Source organism: Neodiprion pinetum, chromosome 5 (assembly GCF_021155775.2).
Source record: "Neodiprion pinetum isolate iyNeoPine1 chromosome 5, iyNeoPine1.2, whole genome shotgun sequence".
Lineage (NCBI taxonomy): Eukaryota > Metazoa > Arthropoda > Insecta > Hymenoptera > Diprionidae > Neodiprion > Neodiprion pinetum.
Window position 1 is genome coordinate 11,166,068 of NC_060236.1, and position 12,654 is coordinate 11,178,721.

The 12,654-nt window shown below is 39.4% G+C and overlaps 1 protein-coding gene across 1 annotated transcript; it reads right to left on the bottom strand.

Moving 5' to 3' along the window:
• Nucleotides 1-4,000: 4,000 nt before the first annotated feature.
• Nucleotides 4,001-11,029, bottom strand: LOC124220256 (uncharacterized). The gene is made up of 2 exons (XM_046628868.2): nucleotides 10,356-11,029; nucleotides 4,001-9,801 (listed from the first exon to the last, which is right to left on the bottom strand). Exons 1-2 carry the CDS (start codon nucleotides 11,027-11,029, stop codon nucleotides 5,349-5,351), a joined length of 5,127 nt encoding a protein of 1,708 aa, XP_046484824.1. The 3' UTR covers nucleotides 4,001-5,348.
• Nucleotides 11,030-12,654: the final 1,625 nt, after the last annotated feature.

Genomic DNA, 12,654 nt, shown 5'->3' on the forward strand with positions numbered 1-12,654 from the left:
GAGAAGGAAAATCACGAAGCATAAAACAGCAAATTTTTCGCGCCAAAGGCGGGCGGCTGCTAGCGCCACGACCGCGTTGGCCGGTGACCATGCGAATTATAGGCGAGGAGAGTAGACTCAAACCCCCCCCCCCACTACAATTCCCCTCGTTCGAATCCTCGTCGCTCGGCACGTGGATAGTGTCCGCGCTTTTATTTTTGCTTGTGTTTTACTACCGTGTTTTTTATTATTTCGAGTCAGTATTTATTCCCGCGATGGCTAAGAAGAGAAGGAATCTGTCTTTGATGAAGAAGAAAGGACCCGGCATAAAGATTTCGGCCAAATTTTGGGAAAAAATGAGGTAAATCGAATTATTTATATGATTGATGTCGCACCCTCTTTGACTTCGAGATTCAATCACTTGAGTACGAACAATCGCACGGCTTTGATCTAAGAAGGTACTTTCAAGAGCCGATATTGCTGTTCATAATAGCAGTATAAATTCATTCTCAAGTTTTTTTATACGTATGAAAATATAAACTAGAATGCGTTGTGACGTGTGGTACTAGCCCGGTTTGCATTAGTCGCTAAAATATGTCATCAATTTGTTACGTGTTCAGGTTAAATGATCGAAATCACTATTCGGCTATTTGCATTAGTGTTTGCACTTTGTCGATCATAAGGAATATTCTTATCACTTATTGTGACTACCTAAGTATCCAAGGTAAAATTACAATAAATATAAAGTTTTCGTCTCTTGAGCACCCGATGTAAGAATGTATGAAGATGAATGTTTACATGTTGGAATCTTACGCTTCCGATGGGAAGCACACGCAAGACGGTCAAAGCGGTCAAATAAATTATATGCGGATGTGCAGTATCATTAGTTATGAGGAAATTCATTGTTGGGAGATATAAATTTGAAAAACTGGTGATTTCAAAAAATTAACGACGGAGCCAGGAATCGAACCTGGTATCTAGAGATGTAAAATTATAATGTATCTGGCAGAATTTCCCATACAAAGAAAATAAGGCGCGTACGTATTAGGCCACTAAAATACGCGCGTTTTGTTTTTAGAAATAAACTTGACGTAATTCTGGGGTAATCATACATGCATACATTACCTACAAAACAGCCACCCCACAAAACTGTTATCAAATCAGATACTATTGAGTAAAAAAAAAAAAAAAAGGGTTATCGGACTTTTCGAATAGTCGCGCGCCTGCGTGCGCACTCGATGCGACGCCATCATTAACTATGTTCCCATGCGTGGCCGAGAGAGGCGTTATGCGAGAACGCGGCCGGAAGGCGAGTCAGTCGTCTAACATCAGCTATCGAGTATAACACGTTTTCGTGCATTATTAAAATAATAAAAACCTTATCTTTCGTTTGTACATGCTTGATGGTGTCTATCGTTATTTATATCCGAAAACATCCAGCTCCCTTAAACCTCGAGACATTCGACACTGCAATAAACGAGTCGTTTATCTCAATAGGTTATGGGCCCAGGCAATCGTGCTGCGGGGTTTTAAGGGACAGCGCGAATTTTTTTCGAGTGGCAACGAGACGCGTGGGTCGGGATTGTCGACCGCGTGGCGGACATTTTGGAAGCGTGTGTAAGATACCTGTGGAAGTGAAATATTCTCGTGTGGGGGTACAATGGCCGACGAACAGTTGGTGAGAGGAATAGTGAAACTCGATGGGACAAATTATGTGACGTGGAAGTATCACATAATGTCGGTTCTCGAGTCTGCGGACGTCGACGACGTAGTGGATGGGAAGAGACCGAAGCCAGCGGATGACGCGAGTACGACTGAGAAGAAAACGTGGAAGAGAGATAATGCGAAAGCAAAAGTACTAATCGCATCGTCGGTGGAAGCGGGAGAGCTACGTTCCCTGGTCACGTGTGCGACGGCTAAAGAACAATGGGACGCGCTGAGTCAGATGCACGAGCAAAAGACTGCGCAGAATCGTTTGTTTCTGAGACAAAAGTATCACGAGTACCGCATGGCACCGGGAGATACGATTGCTCAGCACGTGGCAACGGTGAAGGGAATGGTTCAACAGATGAAAGATCTCGGTGGGACTATCGATGATGTCGACGTGATGGCAAAAATCCTCATGGGTCTGACGTCGAGATTCGAAACGTTTCAGACAGTGTGGGATAACGTTGCCGAGGCAAATCAAACATTAACGAGTCTGATAGATAGCCTGATTCGCGAGGAAGCACGACTCGGATCTGGTGGAGAAAGAACGGAGGCTCTTTCGGCTGTGAAAAATACAAGTGCGAAAAATACGAGTACGAAAAACGCGAGTGCGAAAAATGCGGGTACGAAAAATAAATCGAAGTCGACGGGAAATTCGAGAAAACCGCGCGCGATAGAAGACGTGATGTGTTTCAAATGTCGAGAGAAGGGGCATTACGCGCGGGATTGTCCAACAAAGAAAAATAATCGTGAGAAGCGGGACGGTAGTGGTTCGCGTGATTGTGCGTTCATGGCGTCGGGCGGCGAAGAGCGAGGGGGGCGGGAAGCGCGAGAGAGTCGTGCGAGTCCCTCGGCAGAGCAGGTTAGACGCTTGCTCGGTGCCGGTGTTACGTTCCGAGAGGAACGTTTCGAGTCGACTCTGATTCGCCGCGTGATTTAAATTGTTCTCCTGACTTACGTAGTTGGTGTATGTAAATCTCGGGAATCCGTTGATCAGCTCCTCAGATCGTCTCGTTCAACTCGCCTACAATTCTGAGAGTTTGTTAGGTAGGGCTCGTGCCAACCATCACTATGCGTGATTGAAATAATTATTTATGACAACACTTGGGTTAATTACACATTTATTAACGGTCTCCTTCTAGTTCTCGATGGTAGGTTTACAATCGTGGTACAGATTGGTGTTAATCACTATCGCAGTGACAAACTGTTAACAAGTCTCGAAGGTTCTGAATGACTTATAATGATTTTATTCTAGGATTTCGGTAGAGGTCTGATCTGTTCTCTATGATGTCTGAAGTTCTTCTACTTATTCTGTTTTTTGGGAAGGTTGACTTAGAGGGAAAATAGGAGGAGTTCAAAAGGAGTCGCGGTTTCTCGCGGGTCTCGGATGATTGGTTGAGGATGATGAAAAAGTTGGGGGTAAGGTTTCTGGTTCGTGCGTGGGATCTCGGTGGTGGATTGGCGCGAGGTGGTTGGTTAAGAGAAGCAAGCGGCGAAGCGCTGACTGGTCTTGTTTTTGTTAAAATAAGGGCGCTATCCTGAATTCTGGGAATAGGGGTTTCTTTCTCTGTGAGCTATCCGTGATTTATCTTCCCTCGTTTCCGGTGTTTTGTCTTTTTGGTTATCTTAACTGTTGCAGGTTTATTACTTTGGGTTATTACGGTTGAATGGGAAAAAATATATATATAACATGTATGTTATGAATTTGACTGATGAAATAACGGTTAATCTAGCGTGTGAGGACTGTTGATATAAGAATTTGGACGTTGTGATGGTAACTAAGTGCGTTGGTATTAATCTACGACTATCGGTAAGAGCACGTAGGGCTCTCTTATGGTAACTGCACGCTGGTCAGGTAGAGCGCAGAGAGGGCGCCGCCGTGGATACCGGCTGGCACGTAACACCTCCCCCGTTAAGATTCGAGCGTCCTCGCTCGAAGTAAGCGAGTGCTGTTATACCGACGTGAAGTTTCCATAATTCGATTACTTCTAAGGGTTAACGTGATAAATCATATAACATATTACATAAAATTGTGAATCACTTGAATTTACATGAAATTAATAATGAATTATGATTACTTGAATAATAGTAAAGTATAGTGAACAGAATATTGATTAACTAGATATAAGTGAATATACTTAGAGTGGATATAATAGTGCTTAATGTCTGATATTTTGATTATTCTAAGAGTATATACGATTAAGGTAAGTAATATTGATATAAATGCCAATTATTATTCTATGATTAAGGCATGAATTATATAATGTTTGAAATATGTAGTGAATATACTTAAGATTATTCATAAAAAAATTTTAATTTTATAAGCTATTATGTGAATTATTACAGTTCTATGTAATATTTTGGTATTATTATTATATATGTTATATTCTATGAATTATTCTATGAGTTCGGATCTTTGTAATCTGAGGTTGTTCGTTTCTATAAGATTGATTGATTTATTTCGTATATAAGTAAATTTTCTGAAGATTTGTATACTTCCGATTCTAGTATAAATTTCATCAGCAATCCGAGTAATTGAAATTTGAATTTGGTTAATAAGCTATCTTTGCTCTGTCACAATGAATTATTTTACGTTTGTTTTTCTCTAATTCTATTTCTATATCATTCTTTTCTGGAAATATTTCTGTGATTCTGTACGGTCCCTTGTAATTGTCATCTAGCTTTCCTGTCTTTTGATTTTTCACTAGATAAATGCTTTGTCCTATTTTGAAATCAACTGGATTTATTTTTCTGTCGTAATATTGTTTCGATCTGGCTTTAGCTTTTTCTAAATTTTCGCGTGCTGTATTTCGAATTTCTATAGTTTTAAGCATTAGGTTCTTTACGTAGTCGTCGTAGGTCAGAGTTTCGTCGAGGGGTGGGAATTCTGAAGGCATGCGGGCGTTCCGTCCGTAAACTATCTCGAATGGGGTGTGGTTTGTCCCTTCGTGTCTGCTTGTATTGTAAGAAAATGTCGCGTGAGGCAACCATTCGTCCCAGTCTCTCTTCGTTAAATAATGTTTTAGATAATCTACAAGTACTTGATGGCTTCTTTCTAAAGAACCATTTGATTGAGGATGGAATGCTGTAGTCTTGAATTGTGTGATTTTGAATGCTTTTGCGACTCGTCTCATTACTTGACCAATGAATGCTGCTCCTTGATCTGTTAATATTGTTTTTGGACATCCGTATTTACAGATAAAGTTTTTCACAAATGCATCTGCAATATCTTCAGCAGTTGCATGTACTAACGGTATTGCTAAACTGAATTTTGAAAGATTGTCTTGCATGGTCAATACATACTTGTAACCGTTTGGGGATGTTTCGAAGGGTCCGACTATATCTAGCGCTACTTTGTCAAATACGTCTGCAGATGTGTCTGTTATGACCATAGGTTGTTTAGTTTTAATGCGCGTTAGTTTTTTCTTTTGACAGCTGACACATTTCTTTATAAAATCTTCTATTTGCTTTTTCATATTATCCCAAAAATATTTCTGTCGAATTCTGTTATACGTTTTCGTGATACCTTTATGTCCTGCGATCGGAGATTCGTGATTTTCTTGTATTATTCTAAGTCTGATATCTGGAGGTGGAATGATAATTTTGTCTTTACAGATCGTTATGATAATTTGTGTTCCGGCGAATACCTGTCTAATGATATTTTAAATTTTAATCCATCCAAGATCGTTTATTCCACTTTTACCTTGCGATATGCTTGCTGTTTTAATATTCAAATCTTCCATATTCTGTTTCAAATGTACAAATGCATCGTAATAGTTATTTTCCAAAGGTGTGTCTTGTTTATGTTCTTGAGTAACCAATGCGATTATTCGTTTCTTTGGTGTTCCTAATATAATTATGTGTCCTATCTGATATTCTGTGACTGGTTTAATGTTTTTCAAGTATCCTTTTTCATCTAAAAATTTACCTATCTCGCCTAGTGCTATTCCGTTAGTGGAAATGAAGCATAGATAATTATCTTTTCTCATTTCTAAATTGTCTCGAGTTTCTATCAAGTTAGTAGATTCTTGTCTTGGTAATTCTACTGAGGCTTGCGAATCGTCGGATACTGTGATATCCGATACGTTATCTAAGTTACTTATTTCAATTGATTTGTCTTCTAGATTCTGTGGATCATTAAGTTCTACTATTGCATCTAGATCTGGTAAAGCGTTTGAAATATTTATCGATATCGGATTTCGTTGGCTCTGAGGATCTGGAGTTATATATGTTTTCGAAGATTCTTTGTTAACGTTCTCAAGTGAAGCTAGGTTCTTGGGAGTCTGCAAAATTTCCGTTGCCTGTTTTCTAATTTTTCCAGTGCTAGTTTTGTTTCTTGCGGCTTTAGGTTTTGAAGGTTTATTTGCATGGGTGCTTTGGTGGCCTTCTAAACCTTTGTAACATGCGTATTTATATGTCGGTCTATGTTGTCTCGTTGTCCGTCGGGGTTCTGGCATGTGGTTTATACCACTGTTAGTGTTATTTTTTCCTGTATTTTCGATGTTTTGTTTAGACGCAAGCGTTCTCGGTTTTACGGTCTCGGTCTCCGTTATCTGTTCGTGTCGAACTGGTAATTGTTCTGTCCTTTGCTTATCTCTAGCGTCGCTTCCGCTTGAGGATGTGTTTATTGTTTCATGTCCGAGATCTTGGAGCGTTTCGTCAACGTCCATCTTTTGTGTGGTCTCAAAGGACTTGTTTATACACATGGGTTCTTGCAAGGGGTGTACGTCTGCCTGAACTGTGATTGTATTAGATTTTTCGCTTCCCGAAGCTGATGCAACGTCTAAGGTTATAATGCGTCTTCCTGTACATTCCTTGTCCAATTCTATTTTGTCATGAAATTTCTTTTGTTTCGAAATTACGTCATTCGTCTTTGAAATAGGGTATGGAGTAATTTCGTCTGCGTCTGTCGTTACTTTCAAATTATCTGTAATAGTTTTACGTCTTGTTCTAAGTAATGGTGAAGGTGTAAATTCAGCTGTTTTAGGAGAACGTTTGTTTAATAAATCTCTGGCTAAGCTTCTCTGGAAATTATTCTTCCTATTGCTGGAAGGTGTTCCTGAACCTGTCGGTGTATTATTAATATTTGGCACGGATACAATCTTAGGGGTGTGAATAATCGTAGCTGAAGTATGCTCTTGAGTGGGTGTCGGGGGTGAGGCTAGAGAATGCCCGCTTTCTGTGACGACTATAGCTGTATTTTGTCTTATACTAGGTATACTCGATTCCATATTACTTTTATTAATTCTATGCTTTACTGGATTTAATTTATAAGAATCATCGCTATCCAGTGATGAGGATTCAGAGTCTACATAATCTGGGAGTAACGTAGATTGATTTTTCTTTGATCTTTTATCCATCGAAGATGAAGATTGAGAATCTGATTCTATTTCTATGATAACAGATTGTTGATTTTCATTCGATTTATTGCTAGCTAAAGTTCTATGATTTTCTGGAGAGTCTGATAGTTCATCCGATGATGAATCTTCGTATTCAGAACGATGTCTGAATGGAGTAAAGCGTTTAGCACTTGATTTTCTTTTATTAAGGATTTTTAATTTCCTATGTTTACCGGTTTCCTGTGAGTTTGTATTTTTGTCTACGAATTTAGATCTAAGACGACTGGCAATAGGTTGCGCAGGCCTATTGTTATCCATCGTTCGATTTTTGCTATAGTCGGAATTTGAGTCTAATCGTGCGCCTCTCGGGTTTGTCACGTTTTTAGAATCTACCGTTCCGACATGTTTGTTTCCGCCTGAGCTCGGAAAACCTAAAAAGTCTTCCTCGTCTGTACTCATTGCAGCTTCTTGGATTTTGTAATCTGCCTGTATAGTTTCTTCTTCCACGGAGGAACTACTTACATAACGTCGTCTAATCTTCGCGTCTCTCTGAATTAACCTTTGAGCGGAGTCAGATGACGACCGTAGCCTGGCTATACCCGGTGCTACGTTAAGAGCAGGGTCTGCTGATCGTCTCCACTTGAATTTTATGGGATATACGTCCCTTTTTTCAATATCAACGGGGTTTCTCGACAACGCGTCTGCGTTTGTATTTATTTTGCCCGCTTTATACTGAATTTTATACTGGAATTCTTTTAAACGTTCTCTCCATCTCATTACACGTGACGTAGGGTCATTCGTAGAATTTACCCATACTAACGGTCTGTGATCGGTTAACAATGTAAATTGTCTACCATAGAGATATGGTCTAAAAGTTTTAATTGCATAAACGATTGCCACCATTTCCTTCTCAGTTGTCGAATAATTTCTTTCATGCTTGTTCAAAACTCTAGAAGCATACGCGACGGGCGCGTCTTCGCCTGGTTTTCCTTGCGATAAAATGGCTCCTACTGCGAAACCAGATGCGTCTGTTGTAACTACAAATTGTGACGAAAAATCAGGGTATTGTAGTATAGGTGCTTCACAAAGTTTATCGCGCAAGATTTCGAAAGCTAATTGCGTATTAGAATTCCATTCAAATTTTTTGTTTTTGCTAGTTAATTCTGACAAAGGCTTAGCGATTTTAGCAAAGTTCTTAATAAATCTACGGTAATATCCGGCTAGTCCTAAAAATTCTTTAACATTCTTCGTGGTTTTCGGAACAGGAAATTTCTTTACAGCTTCGATTTTTTTTGGATCTGGTTTAACTCCGTCAGCTGATATAATATGCCCTAGATATTTGACTTCCGTTCTAAGAAATTCGCACTTGTCCGATTGTAACGTCAAGTTTGCTTTTCTTAAGCGTTCAGCGAGCTTTATAAACTTAGTTGCATGCTCTTCAAGTGATCGTGCATAAATTACAATGTCGTCTAGGTATACGAATAAATCTATTCCCTGTAAACCTCGTAAAACTAAGTCCATAAGTCGTTGAAAGGTTGCTGGTGCGTTTTTCAGTCCAAAAGGCATTCGGTTAAACTCGTAATGTCCGTGGGGTGTTGTAAATGCTGTCTTATGTTTATCGTCTGGATGCATAGCAATTTGATGGAATCCTGAGGCTAAGTCAAATATTGAAAAATATTTTGCTCCACCTAGTTGGTCGAGTATGTCTGATATTAAAGGTAATGGATAAGCGTCTCCAATCGTTTTTTCATTTAATTTTCTATAATCGATAACTAATCGCCATCGTTTATTTCCTTTTGAATCTTCTTTCTTTGGTACAATCCATAGTGGTGAATTATACGGTGAATTTGATGGTTCTATGATATTCATTTTTAATAAATCTGTAATCTGTTTCTCAATTTCTGGCTTTTGAAAGGGAGGATGCCTGTACTGTCTGGTGTTGATGGGTATCTCGTCTGTGGTTAGTATACGGTGCATGCATGTGTTAGTAACTCGCAGGGGTTCTCCGGGGATGTGAAAAAGGTCAGCATACTCATCGATTAAGAGAGCAACTGCTTTACGCTCTTCTGAATTCAAATGGTCTAATCGCAATAAGTTGAATACTTCATTAGCGCGGTTTCCTCGCGTCCGAGTTATCGCGTGCTCTAAAGTTTCACATTTTATGCTATTACTATCCTCGTCTACGCTTGTATCGAAAGGGTACAAGGGAATTACGGGAATTTCCATTTCAACATCTTCATCCAGTGTGTTAATCGCGTACAAATAAGCTATTCCATTATTATTTGAAACAACGGTTTCGCCTATGTATATACCTTCCTGCGTATCTAAGCGCGGTACGTAACCCTCTAAAATTTCCGTGTTCTTGACTCGAATAAACATCGCGGTTTTCTGTCTGGCCAGCAGCAGTACGCTTTCTGTTTCCGAGAACGGTATGTTAATCTTGTTTAGGGTCACGGACTTTGTTCGATAATCGATCTTTCCGTCATTGTCATGCATAAATTCTGATCCTATAATACCTGTATAATTTAATGGAAAATCTTGTGAAACTACATTGAATTCTCCGAGAATATTATTAATCCTGATTTTAATTTTTCCTAATGTCATTGGTTTGTCAACTTTTGAGACTCCATTAAGTTCGTAAGTAATCGAGGCATCGATCGATTCTGGATTTTTCAATTCACTTATTCTTATCAAATTTAATTGAGATCCTGTATCTACTAGAAATTTTCCATTTTTGTGTTTGAGATCTTTTGATTCTATAATTATTGATGGTGATCTATGATTTGGGGATATTGAACCGATATTAAATTCAGCACTACGGATTTCTGGTGCATTTTTATTTTCTGTATTGGATTTTATTACTCTGCTACCTGACGCTGGGTCTCGGAGTTTCCCGTCGTCGCGTCTATTCGAGGGGAGGCTCGAGCGTTTCCCGCTTGTGTATTAGTGACGTTGTTTGTCTCTGTTTTGCCTCCTTCACGCCTGCTATTATTATAAGCGCGTTTTCTACAATCTCGGATAATGTGACCTATTTTCTTACAATAATTGCATTGTAGGTTAGCATTTGGATTCGAATTTTGAATTGTTGCTCCGTTGTTTTTATTTTTTAAGTAACGGCATTCGTCTATTACGTGGTTATTTCGTTTGCAGTATCGACAGTATTTATCTATCTGCTGATTTGAGTTTGATATATTTGCTTGACTTGAAATATTTTGTCGATTGCCATTGATTCGAGAATTTGAAATTTTATTCCGGTTTATTGCATTTGAACTAACTGTTTGAGCAGTATAACAAGCTTTTTCTTCGGATGCTTTAATTGTTGGTTTATACATATTTTCGGCGTTCTTGATATTCTTTTGACGCTTTTCTAATTCCATAGCTTCGGTCACTACTTCTTGCAATGTATTATACTTAGATTTCGACAGGAAAAGGGAGTATCTAGGAAGTAGTCCGGCTATAAATGATTTTACTGCAACTTTAATTGCCCATGATTTTAGTGGTTGAGCATCAGTTGTTTCTGCTAAATCAATTTCTGCTAATGTCATCTGTAAATGAGTGCCTATTCTGTAGTTGAAGTCAATAATTTGTTCGTCTTGTCTTTGTTCAAAGTCGTTAAGTTCTTTTATCCAAGTGTCTATGTCTTTGTCTGGTTTGAAGTGAGTTCTTAAAAATTTCGCAAGTTCATCGATTGTTCGTATTTTTGCGTTTGTTACACGTTTAAGTGGTTCTCCCCTACATTTTGAACGTAACATTTTAACTAGAAATTCTTCTCCGCATTGTGGTATGAATTGTTTAACACTTTCAAATTCATCTATGAATGTTTGAATCGAACAACCAGCAGATGTATTATCGAATTCTGGTATTATTTTGAAAACATCTTTGTAATCGAATTTATGGATATATGATGATCCGTCTACTCTAAGCGATGTATTGGGATTTGTGGTACTTGTATTCTGTTGGGTGCTAGTTTCCATGGGAACTTGAGTATTATCGTTATTAGGCATTTTGAAAATTGTATTTTGACTTACGTTACGGAGACTATAAGCAATGAATGACGATTCTCAGGGGTTGGGCGGGAGGGCGAAGTTTCCGTTGAAATTGATGTTCTGCGATGCAAGCTTCTACGATGCGAAGGTCTGCGATGCGAAGGTCTGCGATGAAAAGATCTACGGTGCCACGTTCAATGTTGCGAAATTCTCCGGTGCTACGTTCTGCGATGCACAATTCTTCGATATCGTCTGGTAATATGTTGTTGATGACAGTTGTTGTAGATGTTTAATCAACAGTGTATGTTGATAACAGTTTGAAGAAGTTTAATTCGATGATGATTTGGTCACAATCATTTATCAGTTATATCGTCGATGTGTATTCCCAATGTTGAAAAAATTTTTCGAGTTTTCGAAGGTTTCAGTAGCGTTGATTGTTTGATGATTATTTAATTATTTCTAGTTGGCTCTCGCACACGCTGCCACCATTTTATTTATATTGTAGAGCTGTTACGTTCCGAGAGGAACGTTTCGAGTCGACTCTGATTCGCCGCGTGATTTAAATTGTTCTCCTGACTTACGTAGTTGGTGTATGTAAATCTCGGGAATCCGTTGATCAGCTCCTCAGATCGTCTCGTTCAACTCGCCTACAATTCTGAGAGTTTGTTAGGTAGGGCTCGTGCCAACCATCACTATGCGTGATTGAAATAATTATTTATGACAACACTTGGGTTAATTACACATTTATTAACGGTCTCCTTCTAGTTCTCGATGGTAGGTTTACAATCGTGGTACAGATTGGTGTTAATCACTATCGCAGTGACAAACTGTTAACAAGTCTCGAAGGTTCTGAATGACTTATAATGATTTTATTCTAGGATTTCGGTAGAGGTCTGATCTGTTCTCTATGATGTCTGAAGTTCTTCTACTTATTCTGTTTTTTGGGAAGGTTGACTTAGAGGGAAAATAGGAGGAGTTCAAAAGGAGTCGCGGTTTCTCGCGGGTCTCGGATGATTGGTTGAGGATGATGAAAAAGTTGGGGGTAAGGTTTCTGGTTCGTGCGTGGGATCTCGGTGGTGGATTGGCGCGAGGTGGTTGGTTAAGAGAAGCAAGCGGCGAAGCGCTGACTGGTCTTGTTTTTGTTAAAATAAGGGCGCTATCCTGAATTCTGGGAATAGGGGTTTCTTTCTCTGTGAGCTATCCGTGATTTATCTTCCCTCGTTTCCGGTGTTTTGTCTTTTTGGTTATCTTAACTGTTGCAGGTTTATTACTTTGGGTTATTACGGTTGAATGGGAAAAAATATATATATAACATGTATGTTATGAATTTGACTGATGAAATAACGGTTAATCTAGCGTGTGAGGACTGTTGATATAAGAATTTGGACGTTGTGATGGTAACTAAGTGCGTTGGTATTAATCTACGACTATCGGTAAGAGCACGTAGGGCTCTCTTATGGTAACTGCACGCTGGTCAGGTAGAGCGCAGAGAGGGCGCCGCCGTGGATACCGGCTGGCACGTAACACCGGCAACGCAGATTCGTGGTTAACCGACAGTGGCGCGTCGCGACATATCACATACCGACGCGAGTGGTACAGCGACTTTCGTCCGAGTGAGGGCGGCACTGTTGTTCTCGGGAACG